Here is an 18,423-nt window from a genome sequence, read left to right on the forward strand (position 1 = left end):
TACCTATCTGGAGCTGTGCAGGAAGTTTGACGAGGATCAGCAGATTCTCAAGAAAAGGAAGAAAAGGGGTAAGTCTTACGTCATAACAATGACGTCATATCTTACAGTGTGACTTCTCTTAGTTTTGTAAGTCTTGGAATAGAACAAAGCGAAATGTTATATCGCATTGCGCTGTTATCTTCTGAAAATTGAAATGCATGATGACACAATTTTTCATGTCAAACTTTAATTCTGTGCATACTGGTTACAAATCTGTAGTTATTTTTTATTAGATCAGACACGCAGGTTTTTTTTTTACTTGAATATGAAGAGGGTCTGAATAAAAATTCTAACTAGAAGCTATGTGACTCCATTTCCCATCCAAAAAAGTCAAGATTTAGCAGGTTTTAATAGGGTCGGTCGGGAAACAGGAAACACAACATTTTCCCCAGGCCTTACGACATGCCTTCTGAAAGGCCTAAAGTTGAAAGGTAACTGCCCCGAGGTTTGTATAACGTGTCCAAAGATAATCTCGAACCAGATCCACGGTGCGTTATGTATAGTATCAAACTCCGTTTGACTCCCTTAGCCGGCTATAGTCCCTGGCCAGCTTTGATACTATCTTATGGCACCGTAGGATCTGCTTGGAGATTATCCAAAGATAGCTGCAGGGAACAGAAGACGTGATCCCAGGATCAGACTGGATCAGTGGAGCTCCCAGCAGACACCAGGAGGAAAGGCTTGTTCATAAGCGTTTGGATTTAGGACTTACATGTACAACCGAGTTTATTGACCCCTCTTTCCGTAAGCGGTCGCAGTACAGGTTTACCATTAATCCCCAAGCAGATCCTACGGCGCCATAAGATAGTATCAAAGCTGGCCAAGGAGTGTAGTCAGCCAAAGGGAGTCAAACAGGCACCTGCACACTCCTAAGCCGGCTTCACTCCTCTGCCAGGTTTTGATCCCATTTAATGGCACCGTAGGATCTGCTTGGAGAATTTAGTTTACCATAACATTACTACAAAGCCTTTCTTTCGATGCCAAATAAAAAAGAAAGAATGTTGTTTTGTAATCCCAAAGACTGATGAGCCTCTGGCGAATCTCAGGATCTGTAGCATCGTGGTCATTGACCCTCCTGTCAGTAAGCGGTGACATGGTTGCACTACAGGTTTATTGGACGCTGTTGTACCCCCCTCACCGGCGAAAATCGATCGGACGACGAGTCTGCGAGTTCTAAATTACGAGGAGGCATGACCCTGATGGGAAGGGGGAACTCTGCCATTTCTTCCTCGGCATTAGAGTAATGCTTTCTCGTAATTTAGAACTCGCAAACCCGTCGTCCGATCGATATTCGCTACATGTGAGGGGGTATTAGGACGGTCGTGGCTCTGTGCTGAGCAAACAATTCTGCTCTCTTGGGACGGAAAAAGTTGTCGTGGGTCATTGTTTATAAGCGTTTGGATTTACAGCTGAGGTCATTAACCCTCCTTTCAGCACGCGGCAACATGGTTACAGGTTAAGGTCACGTTGATTTGATCACATGGATGACATCCTCTTGGAACTTCAAAACTGATGCGAGCGCGCGAATAAAAAACGTTTCGCTAGAAATAAAAGTTGCTTTCATCATGAAATCTAAGTGGTCAGGAAGGTTGAACAAATGACTGAATGCAAGGAATATGGTATATCAAACAATAGATTCTTCATTCTAGTACTTTCACATTTTATTCCTTGGTCTTGGAGTTAACATTGGCATTTTATGATAGTGAGTATCCTTTCTCGATATTCACGATCTACGGTATATATTTGCTCATCTTATACCTGCTTTGTACAATATACTGTATAATTAAAAACCTTTTATTCCTTTGGAAGCGGTCGAAAATTGATGCGTACGTGGATGTCATCCATATAATTAAATCAACATGGCCTAAAGGTGGGGTCACACATGCTTATATATTCAAGTCCGTTTGAGGTGCGTATGAAGCTATTAGTCTCTTCCAGGCTCCACCGGTCGTGGGAAAAATAGCACAAATTGGACAAATATAGATACATAACATGCCAGATGAGTTAGCTGACCGAGAAGTATGGTTAGCGACCCAGCTAACTCGTCATGTTACCTGTTTACGTTTGTCCATTTTCTATCATTTTTCCTACGACCTGTGGGGCCTGGTGTAGGCAAATACTCCCATGCGCGCCTCATACGGACTTAAATATATACGCAGGTGTGACCCCGCCTTAAGCTAGGCGTTGTGGGGACGGTCGTGCGGTGCAAACACGTCTGCTCTCTTGGGACGGAACAAGTTGTCCTGGGTAACTGCCGGTGGTTGGTGTTCTAATAACCTTATAGAAAATTCTACGGCAAAAACAAACCGTACTACAGATGTGTCTGCGACTTTAAGTATTCCTGTTAAACTTTCCATCATCGACCAGACATTGCCCAGCCTTTAAGACGCGGGTTGCCACAGCAACCTGCCTCAGGGCGACGAGAAAACATTCTTGAAGATCCGCGATGGTAAGAAAGCGTCCCAAAGGTCAGAAATGGAAAGTTGCCAAGGTTTACACCACAGGCCAAGAAAAAGCACCGGGTCGATGTTAAGGCTTTATAGACTAGACTCGGTTTACGGTGGAGCAGATGTACACAATCTTAAGAAAGCTGTACACAATCTTAAGAAAGAACGCTGAGACCTGAATGTCAAAGACCTCAAAGGTTATAAACGAATACAGAAACTGGCAACCGGTGAAAGGGCAGCATCTACGGGTATAACATTCCGTCTTAAGTGGATATACTCTTCCTCAGACTGTTAGGGCAAAGCACGTTCAGTTTCCAGGCCGAAAGAAATGACTTATCATCGTCCTTTGCTTAGCCTTGAGACTAAGGCTAGTCTAACTTTCCGTGTCAGCATATTACAGCACTGCGCACATTTGTATTATCTAATGACCCGGCGTGAGTCCTAAGTTCGGGGACATTTTTCTCCGTGTAAACATGAGATATGAGCGGGCAAAACTAAACTCATTTCACGATTACCGTCAACATCCTAAATGGCAGCAAGTAGCACTAAAACTCACACAAGAAGCGGACATCTTTTGGAGCTGCCTGGGTATTTCATAGATAATGAGATCATGGTTTCAAAGACTCGAAGTAACTCGTTCAAGTTCATAACCTTTGACTACAACCTTTGACCTAGATCCTGATCACGTGTCCGTTGGTCTCCAGCCAAAGTTTTCCCTCCTGATGTATGACTTGTAATCATCAATCACACAGGAACTAAACACGTCTTCAGGCTCAGAGCGTTCCTGGGATGTTTGCTAACGACCTATTCCACCAACCGCGCGACCTTCAACGGGAAGAACGTGACCTTCAAATCATTCAAATCTCTTATAAAACGCAGAATGGCAAACAGGATAACTCGCGGGAAAATATTGACAGGAAACATGCTGATTATCCAAAATGAACAGGATTTGGGGGGTCAGTGAAGGAAAACTTCCTTTCAATCATAATATGACGTAGCTGACGTCACGGGCCTCCTTTTGACCATATTTGGTGACATCTGTCCTGTCATGGCCGGCGGACATATCTCGTTGCCATGGCAACATGACGTCACCCTACGTGCAGACATTTCGCTGGGTCGGCTGTTTCTGTTCGCGGTCTGACAGCTGAGCGGTTGAAAGCTGGGAGAGCAGTTCTAATAGGAGTGCCCTTCACATCTTAACCTGCACCAAGACGCAGTCTGTTTCTTGGGAGATTTCTTGGGGAGGTTTCATCAGAGGAGTTAAGGTAGGCTCCTAACAGGGGTGAAGGTTTAGCCAGGTCTTATTCTGGGCGAGAGCTCCTCTACGTCTTACATAACCTTCAGGCGTTTGTGCGTCTCTCTTAAGTACGCAGCTTGGAAAGAATTCCCTGAGTTCATGTTCTCTGTATCCATAAATAGCGTCTTTAAGATAAGAACAAATTACCGTCTTAGTTCGCCAGGCATTTACCTAGGGTGTTCTTGCGTCTAGTTCGAAGGTAACTGTTTTGCCAAAATGTGGGGAATAAAAACAAGCTTGTTCAGAGTAGAGTTCCGTCGAAAAACTGTGCCTGAATTGTGTTCAGACGTTTATCTCGAAGGATCATCTAAATACACGTAGCTGTTGCGATCGCATGCTTTTGGAATATTGCTGGAACTCCTGTTCTAATAAGCCACAGCGCCACTACTGTGCCGCTACGTGCACGCAACTTCTTAGTTCGCCTGCCGTTTACTTAAGGTGTTCTTTCGCTGAGTTCGAAGGTAACCATGTTGCAAAAAGGTGGCAAATGATGCCAAGACTGTTTAAAGTAGAATTTCGTAGAAAAACTGTTCCTAAATTGTGACTGTACTTTCTAGCCGATGTACTTGAACCAGCCAGCTTTTAGATTGGAACTACTGTTTCCAGTCGCAAAAAAAAACTGTCTATGCTTTTATCTCGAGGGACCATCTAACTTCATGTAGCCGTTTTAATCGCATGCTTTAAAGTTTTAATGGCACTACTGTTTTCAGTCGCCGTGCACAAAACATGACTTAACACTGTGCCCTTACATGCACAGATTACAGTATATGTAGTCCGACAGCATCAAACAACACTTGTCAATGAACAGCCTGGCCGGCTGTTCACCGTGCCACCCACCACTGGTCAGCAATGTTACCACACACAGACGGACTCTCGCTCGTTGTCACACCAATCAAGTACCTCAGTGGACATTTTTCTGCAGCTATATACAGCAGCAATACAACCGTGTTCAATGTGACAGGGAAGATTTTCCAACGAAAAATACGCTAATTCGCTTGCAGGTAAACCGGTGACAAACGTTAGAACCATCGCGCCCGACGTCTTTTGTTTATTATCATATCTACATATTTATCATTTTCTACCTTCTCACAGGTGAACCGGGGACAAACATTAGACCCTTTATTTATTTGTTTATTGGATTATTTATTTATCTTTTATTTTCAACCTTCCCACGGGTAAACCTGTGTCGAACCTCTGACCCTCTAAGTCCGAAATTATTTATTTGTTTATCATATTTATTAAGTTAGTATTTTCGACCTTCTCTAGGTAAACCTGTGTCGAACATTAGACCCGCCGCGTCCGACATCTCGCCGCACACCTTGACGCTCACCTGGGACACACCTGAAGACGACGGCGGCTCCCTGATCACGTCTTACGTCGTGGAGATGTTTGACGTGTCCGACGGCAAGTGGCAGACGCTGACGACGACGTGCAGACGGCCCCCGTACCCCGTGAAGGGGCTGAACCCCTCCGCGACGTACCGCTTCCGTATCCGGGCCGAGAACGCGTACGGACTGAGCGACGCCGGGCCGCTGTCCGACCCCATCCTTACCAAGGAGCCCGAGCAAGGTTTGTTTAAAATTGTTTGTTTGTTTGTTTGTTTGTTTGTTTGTTTGTTTATTTATTCATACATAGGCTCAAGTTGGCCTTCTGGCCGCTTTTTGCTGTGGTCAGTCGGTTCTAAAACCTTCTTTGGTGGTCAGTGGTGTTGGTCAATTGTCCTCATACAAAGTTGTAGTGAAGCTGATGATGATGCTATTGTCTTGTCTGCGCCACTTGTTAACGTAGACATCAAACCAAGAGTTAATCGGAAATAGTATTAGTTTTTTGCGGATTCGAATGTTTCCTTCCGCAGAACAGGAATACGCGCGCCAGCGATTCCATCGTGCGGTTTTGTTACCGAAAAAGGCGCTAACTAAAATCGTACCATCGTCTTACCCTTAGAATAGCAGCCAATAACCCGAACAAATTCTATATGTATGCTTTTTTTTATTTTGAGGCTACCGCTTTCAACGCTTACTGTATACTGTAAGGCTTGATTCACTCGCACTGGAAAGGATACTTGATAATATTCTTTTCGATACGTGTCATGGGTTCTTTAACGTGCTCGAGGAGTGGCTCTCCTCAAACAAGGGGCCTCCATTGAACGTCCTACCCGAATGATGTTCTTAAACAACACACCAAGTACATGACGTTATGTCACCTATTGTTCCTTCTATATATAAGACTTGTGAATGACGTGGAATTCATCGCTGCCCTTTGACCTGTTATTTCCCAGCAGGCCCTAAGTGGCGCCATTATCAGTCCTTATCCAGTTGTTTAAGTACAGCACAGATTCGGTGACCTGAGCTCGACATGTTTTTACTCCGGACAGATTTGGGCCTTCTGGAGTTATTCTTATAGTTAACGTACGTAATGCTCCTGTGAATGCTGTGATGGAGGCACTTTTAAAAGTTCCTGATTAATTCGTACAAACTCAACACAATATTCTAGAAACCTGTTGCTTTTCTTAATAATATCTTCGCGTTTAAGCATACAAATCACGTACACAACCAAGACGAAATAACCAAAATTCTTTACATTTCCAAGATCCAAGAAACGACATCATGTTCTTTACTGTTTGTTGCGAACATGTATAAACTTTGTTTTCACCATCAGATATATATACCTTACTTGCTGTAACAAGTATCAGGTAACCATAGACGGGCACATAAAAAGTAAAAGTCTGCTTCTAAAGCCTATTCAAAATGTCTGAAAGACCTGGACAAGTGTGCATACGTCAGAACTTTAATGCTGCATTTAGTAGATCTCTTTAAATCGCTGTTTTTGTGTTGGTTTTATTGTGTATCCGGCGTCGTGAAACGTGAAACCTTTGCTTGCTTCCATCTTGCCCGCCCTGAGAAGTTAAAAGCCAGCGGAGAATTTGTTTGCACCCTGCTAGTTTAGATGAGAAGGTGAGACTGTCAGCCCGACACTGCACAGACCTGCCGCTATCTGCACGAGGTTACCCCGTGCCAGGCGGGCAGTTTTCCTACCGTTCTGTAGTGTACAAAAACCCGTCTTTCCATTTCTTGAAGATATTCTCAACAAATCGTTGATAAGCTGTGTAATACCCCCTTCACATTAGGCGAAAATCGATCGGACGACGAGTCTACGAACTCTAACTTACGAGGGGGCATGACCCTGACGGGAAGGGGGAACTCTGCCATTTCTTCGTCGGCATCAGGGTCATGCCTCCTCGTAATTTAGAGCTCGCAGACTCGTCGTCCGATCGATTTTCGCTTAATGTGAGGGGGGTATTAGGACTTTGTTGTTGCTGTTGTTGCATAAATGATTTAGAGAAAATGAATATCTGAATGAAGCTTTGTATAACAACTGTAAACCTTGACATGATAGATCTCTCTCCTGCATTAGGGAGTACATTGAGGGTGTGAATCTCCTTTTCTCCAATTTTACATGTTTCTTAATGGGTATAAACAGTATAGCTATAGCGGGCAATTTTCCTACCGTTCTGGAGAAGTAGCTGAGAAGGGTGCATCATTGGGTAGCCTGCGTAGTCCAGTCTGTACCAAGGGGTTGGGGGTTCGAATCCCGGCTGTTGCTCCTCACCCGGCACGTACGCTACTGGGAAGGGTTGCAATCCTTACACCCCCCTCACATTAGGCGAAAATCGATCGGACGACGACTCTGCGAGCTCTAAATTACGAGGAGGCATGACTCTGCTGCCGACGAAGAAATAGCAAGAGTTCCCCCCTTCCCGTCAGGGTTATCCCTCCTCGTAATTTAGAGCTCGCAGACCCGTCGTCCGATCGATTGTCGCTATATGTGACGGGGGTATTAGGACGGGACGTTAAGCCGTGGTCCACTGTTCATTGTGCTTGTCGAAAAGAGTAAGGGGAATTTCTCTGCAACAATGACACTAAAGTTTATTGGTACAATAAACCTGCAAATACTGTACATAGTATTTCTCTTCTCTGTCACGACCAGTGGAAGACTAGCTCAGTGTGTGGTCAGCTGGTCACTACCTGACAGAGCCATCTAGGCCACACACAGCCGGGCTCGAGCGTGAAGGGCTAAAAACTTGTAACCATTAACACATTTTCAATCAAAATTCTATGATTTACTTTAAGTGACAGCTTTGCGGTCATTAGCTCTTGTAGAAAAAAAGACTAGCAGTTAGAATGCGATTTACTTATCAAAAAGCTTGGCGTGAATCCAGAGTTTGAAGTCCGTGCCAGTATACAGCAGTCAGAACGCTGTGTGTAAGGGGTCCGTAGATGGTAGTGGGAAGAAAGAGTCATCTCAAAGGTCAGACTAGGAATGACAGGAAGTGCTAGTATTTAAACGTTACAGTTCAGAGTTGGTAGAACGGGTCGTGAAACAGGCAACAGCGGAAACTTTTAACTCACGGGGTCTGTGTTCTCGCAACCGCATATATTCCATATGCCAGTCACAAGAAGTAATCCGTGGACATAGGTAATGTTAGTTAGAACCTCATTTGCATAATTAATGAACCATAATTAAATGAGGCATGTGAGAAACTCTGAATGTGTCACGCAATGCGTGCGATCTCCGAACCCTTGTTGTTAGTGATAGATGACGCGACATTCCTCACAATACAGGGAACACGCCGCGGTAAGGGTGGAAATTATAAGTTTTCAGATATTGGAATTTGTGAAATTTCGTGATTCACCTTAAAGTTTAGTAATTCCTGAGATTTATTGCTTTGGTGTTAAGAGCCCTTAGCACCAAGGTTATCCGACCTTTCTTTTGGAAATAGAAAGTTCCCCAAAACGTACTTGTTTGCCGTGAACCCAGAGTTAGTTTGTGATTTAGCAGTCAGAACGCTGCTAGTTGTATGTGATGAATGACGCCACATTCCTCCCCGTACATGGAACACACCAGTACAAGGTGAACAATGCTGAACTTGGCGCCGAACTTGGCTCCCCTGCCAGATCATTAGGCGCCTCCCAGGGCCAAATAAATAGCGGAAACAGCCTCAAACTATGCTGAATGAAATACCGAAGTCCTAGTCGACTAGAGAAGGTCCAAGCACTGCTTGCAAACAACAAGATGGCTTTGATTGATTATGCCAATGGCAACAACAGACAACAACAGTTCCTGATTACATTTTACTCGAGTAAGTTTTGTGCGATAAATGTAGACAGCTGTACGCCCTTCGGACGTTAGTAAACATCGAACCTTAAAGATTATGTACCTTTCAAATCCAAATTGTCTTCAGCTTGACTTTGGCTTAGCTTTGTTTTCTTTGGAATCCAAATTGTCTTCAGTCTGAATTGTCTTACAACCTTCCCTATTGGACATCTGAGATTGTCTTCATTCATAGTTAGAGTATAAAAGACCTGTTTCTTGCAGATCACTTCAGTGTTACTGACGAAGGATAGTGGATTCTATCCGAAACGTCTGACCGTTTCAAAACCATATCCAGTTGCTTGAGTAACTATTTTTGGCGAATAAAATAAGATGCCATATTCTACGTCACATTGTACACTTTTCTCAAGTTTTGATATTTTCTTAGGTCTTCTGAAGCTTCATTTAGAAGGCTCACGTGTCAGAAAGCGTGAAAGTTGTCCTGATTCCTGTTATCTTATCACAACGTGTCCGCCTGACGGACAGCCTTAAACTCTTCAACCATCTGAGACGGACGCTTATCAGCCACCCTGGAGGCAGTCTGAACTGTTTCTTTAAACGGTTTGTCACATGCAAAATCCAGAATGTATCTATATCTTTATTTATCAATGTTGAATACATATACTGATGATTTATTCATACATATACGTATACATACATACATTCTAAAACAACATTGCAGCTTGTCATAATACCTTGCTGTAAAACTGGCTGAATTAAGTTACTTTTTGTCTTAGAATAACAACCTTTTAAGGTTAAAACATATACAACATAACATACAGTACTTATCAAAAATCGATACAGACCAAGGCTAACAGTAGCGTTAATCAAAGTTACCATGTAGTAATAATGTGCAATCAAGAAGCCGAGTATTGTCGATGAAGGTTAGACATCCAGGTAATAAGATATGCCAAATTGCTGTCACTCAAGCTACTTGATATGATTTGGGAAGCGGTCAGACGAAAGATAGTGGATGTTCCCTGAAACGTTTGACCGGTAAAAAACAATCATATCCAGCGCTTGAATCACTTCAATTTGACAAAGCCAAGCAACATTAGTGATTATCTATTACCTCGTTAGTAGACGGTAGTGGCGTTCTATACTTACAGTCCCGTGCCCTCTATTTGACCTCACGACTGTTTAAGAAGCGACAGGTGATCAGGTTCCGTTTGACTTCCTTCAGACAACTTCTTAGACAAACAGCTGCTGCTCCTTCCCCACGTCTCTAACGGTCTTGTCATTTCTCTTTGTCCTGCTGTCCCGGAGTAGGTCAATCAGACCATGTTTTCATTCCTCTTATCCAAAGTATCTTTCTACGTCAACAATAATAGCTTTTCCTCATAAAATCTAGGGGTCGACTCCCGAATTCTAAACCTGTATGCGCGCTACTGGCAGACGGTTTTGTCGTTCGAAGGGGACCTTAATCCGGAGGCCCCGTATTTAAGGATAGCCTCGCGTCGAGCACGTTAAAGAACCCAAAACACTTACCGATAAGAGTCGCATTATCCAACAACAGATGTGTATACTACCATCAACAGTGCATAATACTTGAACTGAGGACATAATCCTTTCTAATCAACTCCAAGTACTGAGAACGTTGGTGTCGCATGAGCCATGACTGGCAGATTCAGATTTGTAGCCTCAATCACAGTTTTAGATCGCCGGGCTTGCGCTTAACGATTTGACGCTAGTTACTCCTGTAACTTGAAACTATGAGAGCCGTTCCAGCCCATGTGCGGGTAACCCCAGTGATAGCCACAGTACCGTATGCAACCTTGTGTGCTGCGTGTAACCCCCATGACACCCTCAGCACCATGTGCCCTGCTGTATGCCGCGCTGTCCGGTTCTGACAGAGAAGACAATATTTATCCTGAACACGATCAAACATCGCGGGACCCCGGGGTGAACCTGTGCCGTACACACCGGCACGAGGGGTACATGGGGGGATAGGGGATCAGAAACCTAGCTATTTTCTTCAGCAGTAAAATATTGTGACTTGGTTTAAAGTATGACTCCATGGGCAATGTGTGGATTGCTGTTTTCCTCAGGTATTTTTGGTCGAAGAGGAAGTTTCTTGAAACTGCAGTTTACCAGTATGTAGTCGTACGAATCGTCATAATGCAACGATGGAGGTTGATTATTTGTCAGTGTTTCTTTCGTATCATGCTTAGCTGTTTACACCAGTATATATACCAATATATTGATGAAGTCGACAACAAATGATCTAGACATCTTAATCTTGCAAGGACAAACGCTTCTGCGTTGAAACTTCCTTTTTGCTTTCAGGTAACCGCATAAACCCTTAGTAGCCCCTACTTCCTGTCTGCACATGTAGGCATTTCTGTAAGGCTGCTAAAAGAATCTCCCACATGTGCGACATGCAAAGTTTAAGGACCCAGCACTTGTCTTACTTGTAAGATCACGGATCAGTGTCCCGGTAACCCCCATGCCCGCCCCTGTTCTAAAGCCCCTTGTTGTTACGTCAGGTCGGAACGACCGCTCCTCGGACGGTAAAAAGACGGACTCCAGCAGCTCCGACTCGGTAGGTAAGATGTGTCTCCCCTTCCTTCGGCTTCTCAAGACTCCTTAAGGCTCGGCTTCGCGACGTCTTGGCTCGGCTGAAGCTTCCTTTAAGACGTGAGGTGTGCCCAGCTTGTGCGCGGCTTGCTAGTGTCTTAAGAATAAGCCTTAAGGTGCGCTTGGCTTCGCGGTAAGACATTGAGCTTCGCATTGAAGTCTTGGCTTGTTTAGATAGATTAACGTTAAACTCTTGGCGTCTGGCTTACAGCTGAGATACAGTCAAACCTGTCTAGAGCGACCACTCAAGTGAAAATGCTCACAGTAGGCAGGTGGCCGCTATAGACGGACTTTATGCTTGTGTCAATGGGAAAAATCATCAGCAAAATGTGGCCACAATGTTCCGGTAGAAGTGGTCCCCAGTACAGGTTTGACTGCACATTGTTAAGAGTATTGGCTTGAGGCGTAGTGTAGCTATGTAGTAGAACCTTGGCGCAGTGTGCACAGTGTGTATGTAACCTACAGGCGGTTTCACACAGAGAAGTGTAAATATTGCCATGTGTTGCACCGACGTGTGACCCCTACATTTCCGTCGTAGGGGTAAGGAACGTTTGCCAACGGAAATGTTGTGTTTTATCCATGTTTTCTTTTCATTCAGATTTTCTCTTCCAGCGTTTTCAGATGGAATCTGGAAAATCTACTTTCTTTATTTGCAATCCACTTTGTTATTGACGGTTTGAGCTATGGTGTGTCTAACATAAACTCACGTAATTCCACCAGGTGCCATAATACCGCCACGTCCCAAAACACATTGTTATAGTGGACTTTTCAAGATTGTCTAGAGCACATGAATATCTGAACTGTATACGTATACAATAGAAGCCGCTTAATTGCACACCCCATTTGCCAGCGTATTTCGTGCAATTATCCGGCTGGTTCAATAATGCGAAGTTATTCAGCGGGACCGGACGGTTAAGGATTTTGGGATTCCGTGCATTTAACATAAGTGTGCGATAATCCGTTGTGCAATTATCTGGCTTCAACTGTACTAGTATACCTTAGGATTACTGATACTGCATTGGTACATCATTTTTCTTTCTTTTTTTTAATCAATGTCTTTCTTCTCATGTAGCGGTATTATAGCATCCGGTGGAAGTATATGAGAGTTGGAAGTATATGCGAATCGCGACCTTCAGTTTACCTGGGAAAAAGTTGTTCAGAAAAAAGTTGTAGCCAGGAATCGGAGATGTTTGGAGGGGTAGGTTGACCTGTGACCTGTGATTGTTGTGTCTGATATTTGCCTGTATGTCAGTTGAAGTGACTCTAAACTGTCACCATGAAGGCCACAGTACAAAGGGCAGTACAGACGTCACAAGGACAGGAGTGACAACTGTTGGCATAGTACCTGATATACCCATCACGGCCACTTTGTCTTCTAACATTTCTTTGTTCGTTTCCTCCGAGAATATTCCATAGTCTTCTAGCTGCTTGCAACTATTAAACACAAAAAGTAAGTAACGAGAAAGGAAACATCTATTGTAAAAAAACACGAGGTAGATTCGTAAAATAGTGGAAACAAAGGCCAGATCAGTCGTCACAAATAAACATGTAATTGACTTATGATAATCTATAATTTTCCCCAATCCATTCTATCCGTTCGTGTTTGTCCGTAACGCTCCTAAACTGATGCCAAACCACGTTATTGTCTTGAACGTTGCTCGCGGTAACTAAACTCAGCCACTGAGACGTGTTTAAGTCTTGACGTAACACAGGGAAGACCTGCTATTTTTCCTTCGTTAGCCCAAGTCACTTGCCCTTTCTTAAGGCATCTTAAGCACGCCGTCGTGCTTGTTTGGGGCGTCTGTAGTGAAAGTAATAGGCTCTCCTGACCGAAACGTGATCGCTGATTATGTGTGTACGGCTGTGGACTAAACACGGCGTATTGTTGGGTCAGCATTGCCCGAGCGGATGCCGCAACACGGCAGTTTGTTGAAAAATCACACGGCCGTCTGTTGCGGCAACACGGCCGGCTGTTGTAAAATCTCCGGCGGGTTTGTTGTGGAAACTTACCGTTAGGCGCACCTGCGGCGCGGTCAGCTCTGCGGGGTAAAAAGTACTCTCCAAGCAGAGGTTAGGCTCCGGCTACTTTTTTTAACGTTTTTTTTTAGTCGTTTTTTATCGGGCTTTCTATTTTGTCATTTTTCTTGAAGTACGCCAGTCAGTTAGGTTTTGACACAGCAAGATCATGAAAATACAAAATGGAAAGCCCGATAAAAACGACTAAAAAAACAGCCGGAGCCTAACCTCTGCTTGGAGAGTAGGTAAAACGTACTAGTACTCTGCAAGCAGAGGTTAGGCTCCGGCTGTTTTAACGTGTTTTTATGGGGCTGTCTATTTTGTGCTGTTTTCTTTATGTCTCGCGGCTATAGAAAAAAACGGTACAAAATAGAGAGCTCCATAAAACGCCTTAAAAACACGTTAAAAACAGCCGGAGCCGAACCTCCGCTTGGAGAATAGGAAGAGAGAGCGCCACAGAACGTTACGGGCAGGGATGAAACCGTTGCTATACAAACCTTAAACCACGGATTCAAAGGCAAACTATAAAGCTTACGAAGGAAAATAAATAAAAGGTAGAGGCATGAACCTGAAAGAAGACTTCATGCCCGGTACATGATAGAAACATGTGAGACAGACTATGGACATATAGAATACAATTTGTATTTTATTCATGTCATACCCACCTGAGAAAACCCATGTTTTGATGCGAAATGCGCCAGAAGTTGAACAAATTTGGTGCCCTCGAACAATAAGTGATGCAACAGTAATGTTCCAAACGTCCGAATCCGGTATTCGAATTGCCAATTCGGCCCGCTCGAAACAGTTCGATTTATTCGAATGGAGCCTGTGTGATACGCCTTTCGAACCTGTGCGATACGGAAACGTACGGCCCGGTCCGGAACACCCGTATCGAACGTTTTCGCGTCACAGGTATGACATAAAGTGGTTTACATTACTCAAATTTTAGCTATTTCTATACAGGTCGGGTTTCACCTCTTGAATTAATCTTGAACAAGAAGAACAAGAGTTGACCGCAATTCTAATCCAGACGTTAAGAATGCCGTTCGTTAACCGGATATAAAGCTAGTTCACCTTTATCCGCCGGGGTAACCTATATCCGTTGTATTTAAAAAACAGGGTATATAGAGGCATGAAGAAGACGGACAGTGGTTCAATATTTTTTCCTCAAAATATTGCAGTTTGCAACCACCTTCCGTCGACTTAATTCCCTAAATACCTTGTTTCTTAAAACAACGGATATAGGATACCTCGCGGATAAAGGTTACTTACGTTAACAAAAGCAGGCATCACAGCGGCTTCTAACCTAACGACACGCCTGTCAGTACTGCCTGACGAGACTCTCAGTCTACGCGCCGAACTCAGCCTTATATGGGTGCGGAATTCTCGGGGTAGATTCAGGGGTCGGACGCCTTCCCGTATGTTTACTGGGTCCTTAGCGAAACAAATGGGTCCATATCGGCAGTGTTTGTGCCTCGGGCCGGTGCGGGATGTGTTGGTTCCCGTTTGATTGGTACCGAAGTAAGGCCACTCAGGGAAAGTTATGTGAAGCTCAACACATTCAGAGACCGTACATCTAAAGGCAGTTTTTTTTTGTCTACACTTCTTTTAGTGTTCTCTTTATTCAGTGTATTTTTAACCTGTGGTAAGAGAAAGGTATTGCTGTTTCCCGTTTGATATGTACCTCCTTCGTAGGGCCACACTGGGGGATTTCTATGACCGAGTGGTTAGAATGTTCGCCTTGCATTCGGTAGGTCGTGAGTTTGATCCCCGGCCGAGTCATACCATGACTTTAAAGATAATACATGCTGTTTTCTCTGCTTAGCACTCAGCATTCGGGGTAGATTATGGAAGTTGAACACACACCAGTATTTGTGGACTAGCCCCTGCTGTAGTGATTGCACAAAGTTGTGTGGCCCAGGGCTACAGAAACGAAGATGGACGTCGCACTATGTGCCATCAGGCGCGGGAAGGACTTTGCCTTGACACAAAGAGACTGTAGAATCTTAAGACATTTGATTTGAACATCGTCGTCTTCGTTCCACAACCTCCATTAAAGACCTTTCTTTCAAAGAAGGTTGTGGAACGAAGAAACCTATGTTTATTTGATCTAAAAGCAATTTGAAAAAGAGATGGGTCGCGAAAATACAAGCTACCAAGAGTTGAACAAAAGGCTTTTGAATTGTTCTCTTTATCTAGTATGCTTTTAAGCTTGACAGAGTGCAAAAGAAGGGTGTTGCATATCCTCCTGTCAGGACCTGATGTTACGAAGTTGAAATAAATAATGAATGAATAAAAAGACGGAATCTCAATTTTGTAATAGGAATCAAACTGAAATGACGTAAGATTTATCGTAACGATCATGACTTCCTGATACTGGGTGTGCGTCAAAACTTGACAACTTGATGCTTTCCTTTCCTAGTAGATTTGGCAGAATGGCATTTGTGTTTATGATTGACAAGTTTGAAACCCTAAAGTTAAGAACTCGATATCATTTTGCACAAAATTTCTTGATGTTCTGACATGTTCGGAGTCCCGCTATCCATAGTTCTGACCGGATGTTCCAAGAAAACCTCGCATTATAAACATCCACCTGTATTTCGTCAAATAACTTTGTTTTTGCATGAATACGATGGAGACAGCCAGTCCAGAAATCGGCGCCATGATGGTCGAGTTATATTTAGACCGCCTCAAGGTGTTTTCTTCCGCCGACAATGTCTTGAGACTTTGCCCTGAGTATCAGCAAGGCACCAGGTGCGCGAGCCAAGACGACACTTGGACAAATTTATTGCACCTGAGATGCCAGAGTATGCGCAGGCAGCGTGATTAGCGAGTATTTCGGGTTTGGGTGATCGTGAGGGCTGAGATACAAGGAGTGGTCATGACAATGCCACATTGTTGTTTCTTTGCCATATCAGCTATGCGAGGACAAGAAATTTATCTCTATGGTAAACGGACTCTTATATGGCGCAGCTTTAGTCCTCTACCTCCACTATAATTATGACAACTATTACTATTATTGTGAAGCTATAATTTAATCCCTAAGCTGGTGTAAGGATCTGGCACAGTGCCCAGGTATCGAGTGGGCTTGTTCTATTTCATTAAGTCATTTGCGTCATTTTCTGTCTGTCTTGCTGTCTAACATGATTCCACCATGTCACAAATATCTGACAGGATGTGTCTATGGAGATTTATAAGCGCGTAACTGGGGTGCTGCAAAAAATGTGAATGAAAGTTCCATATCTGAGTGCTCTACTGAAGAAAAAAAGTCCCAGATGTTGCAAAGCCACGTATTTTAGTACAAAGATAACTCTATGGCTAAGGCTAGTTCTCCTTTATCCGCGGGTGACCTTTTTCCGTTGCTTGTTTTTAACATGTTTTTCTTGAGGGGGGGGTCAAGTTGCCAAACTGTGGTTTCAAATTGTGATATTTTCAAATTATGCAGTTTGAAACCGTCGTCCGTCAACCTGATCCGTAAATACCCCGTCTTTAAAACCAACGGATATAGGTTACCCCGCGGATAAGGGTGAACTAGCGTTAAGTTAAGGCGGAGTCTGTCCCCGTACTGACCTGTACCGACCGTCAGTCCCGTGTTTAACTTGTGTAAGACACGGCCCAAGTTGGTGTGTCCCCCGCTATCTTCTGGACAACGGCAATGAATACATTTGGATATTTCTCCTCTTTGTCCTGGGGGGGGGGGGGGGTCAACTGTTTTAATCCTAGAGGGTTTTTTTTTACAACTTCATGCCAAGTTATCAAGTTATCAGAGCCGCCAGAATGAATTCTCCAAGCATATCCCACGGTACCATATTAAGATAGTATCCGATGAAAGCTGGCAGAGGATTGAAGCCGGCTTAGGAGTGAGTTTCGCTACCGGGGCAAATGTACACCTCTTGGCTGACTACACTCCTTGGCTAGTTTGGTACTATCTTATGCCATTGTAGGATCTGCTTGGAGATTAGCCAGAGCCGTCCCTCTGTTGACCTGTACCGGGTGTCACCCCGTGTTTAACCCGTGTTTAACCCATGTTTAACCAGTGTTTAACTAGTGTTAAGTGTTCCAGTCGCGACCTTCACGGCCCACCACACGTCTCCACATAAATCAAGTCTCGCCTCCTGAACAAGAAAGAACCCGCCTCTTCTGTTCGTGCCGTAAAGAAAGGCGGCCGCCTCCTGATTTCTTCTCCCTCCTTTTGTGAGACTTTAATTTTCCTCTCCCTTTCTGTGCCCCGAAAGGACGGGTGTTGTTGGGTTTACCCTGCTCCCTTTGTCAGTGTTTAGACAAATTTGTTTTGAAAGGGAAAGCCTGTGTACCATCCCCTTTATTCTTTAAGGTGGGGTCACACATGCGTATATTTTTTAGTCCGTATGAGGCGCGCATGGGAGTATTTACCTCCACCAGGCTCCACATGTCGTTGGAAAAATAATAGAAATTGGACAAACGTAAACAGGTATCATGTCATACTTCTCGGTCAGCTAACTCATCTGGCCTGTTATGTATCTATATTTGTCCAATTTGTACTATTTTTCCTGCGACCTGTGGAGCCTGGTAGAGACTAAGAGCGTCATACGCACCTCAAACGGACTTGAATATATACGCATGTGTGACTACACCTCTAGGTTGGTTCACACGCGCGTATTTATTCAAGTCCGTATGAGGTCCGTATGGAAGTCTCAGTCTCTACCAGGCTCCTCGGGTCGCAAGTTAACTTTGAGTGACAGGTGCGTGGTAAGACAGTTACCTCAGAATGGACCCTTCCAGCCTACCGAACACCATATGCCCCGCCCCCTGTTTGATCTCGGGTTATATTTAAAAACCTTGGTCAAAAAGGGCGCGAGTTGCAAAAACATGGCCCAAACAACTATGATCAGTCGCTGTTGTTTTCAACAAAAAATG

The 18,423-nt window shown here is 44.0% G+C and overlaps 1 protein-coding gene across 1 annotated transcript in view; it reads left to right on the forward strand.

The window, feature by feature from the left end:
• Window positions 1–3,572: 3,572 nt before the first annotated feature.
• The window catches only part of LOC118405515 (myosin light chain kinase, smooth muscle-like), a 35,590-nt gene continuing 20,739 nt past the window's right edge, over window positions 3,573–18,423 (forward strand). Inside the window, exons 1-3 of the mRNA XM_035805017.1 lie at window positions 3,573–3,751; window positions 5,050–5,352; window positions 11,421–11,480. Of these exons, the coding sequence (XP_035660910.1) occupies window positions 5,169–5,352; window positions 11,421–11,480 (244 nt within the window). The 5' untranslated portion in view covers window positions 3,573–3,751; window positions 5,050–5,168. The remainder of the gene's footprint in view (window positions 3,752–5,049; window positions 5,353–11,420; window positions 11,481–18,423) is intronic.

Source organism: Branchiostoma floridae, chromosome 18 (assembly GCF_000003815.2).
Source record: "Branchiostoma floridae strain S238N-H82 chromosome 18, Bfl_VNyyK, whole genome shotgun sequence".
Lineage (NCBI taxonomy): Eukaryota > Metazoa > Chordata > Leptocardii > Amphioxiformes > Branchiostomatidae > Branchiostoma > Branchiostoma floridae.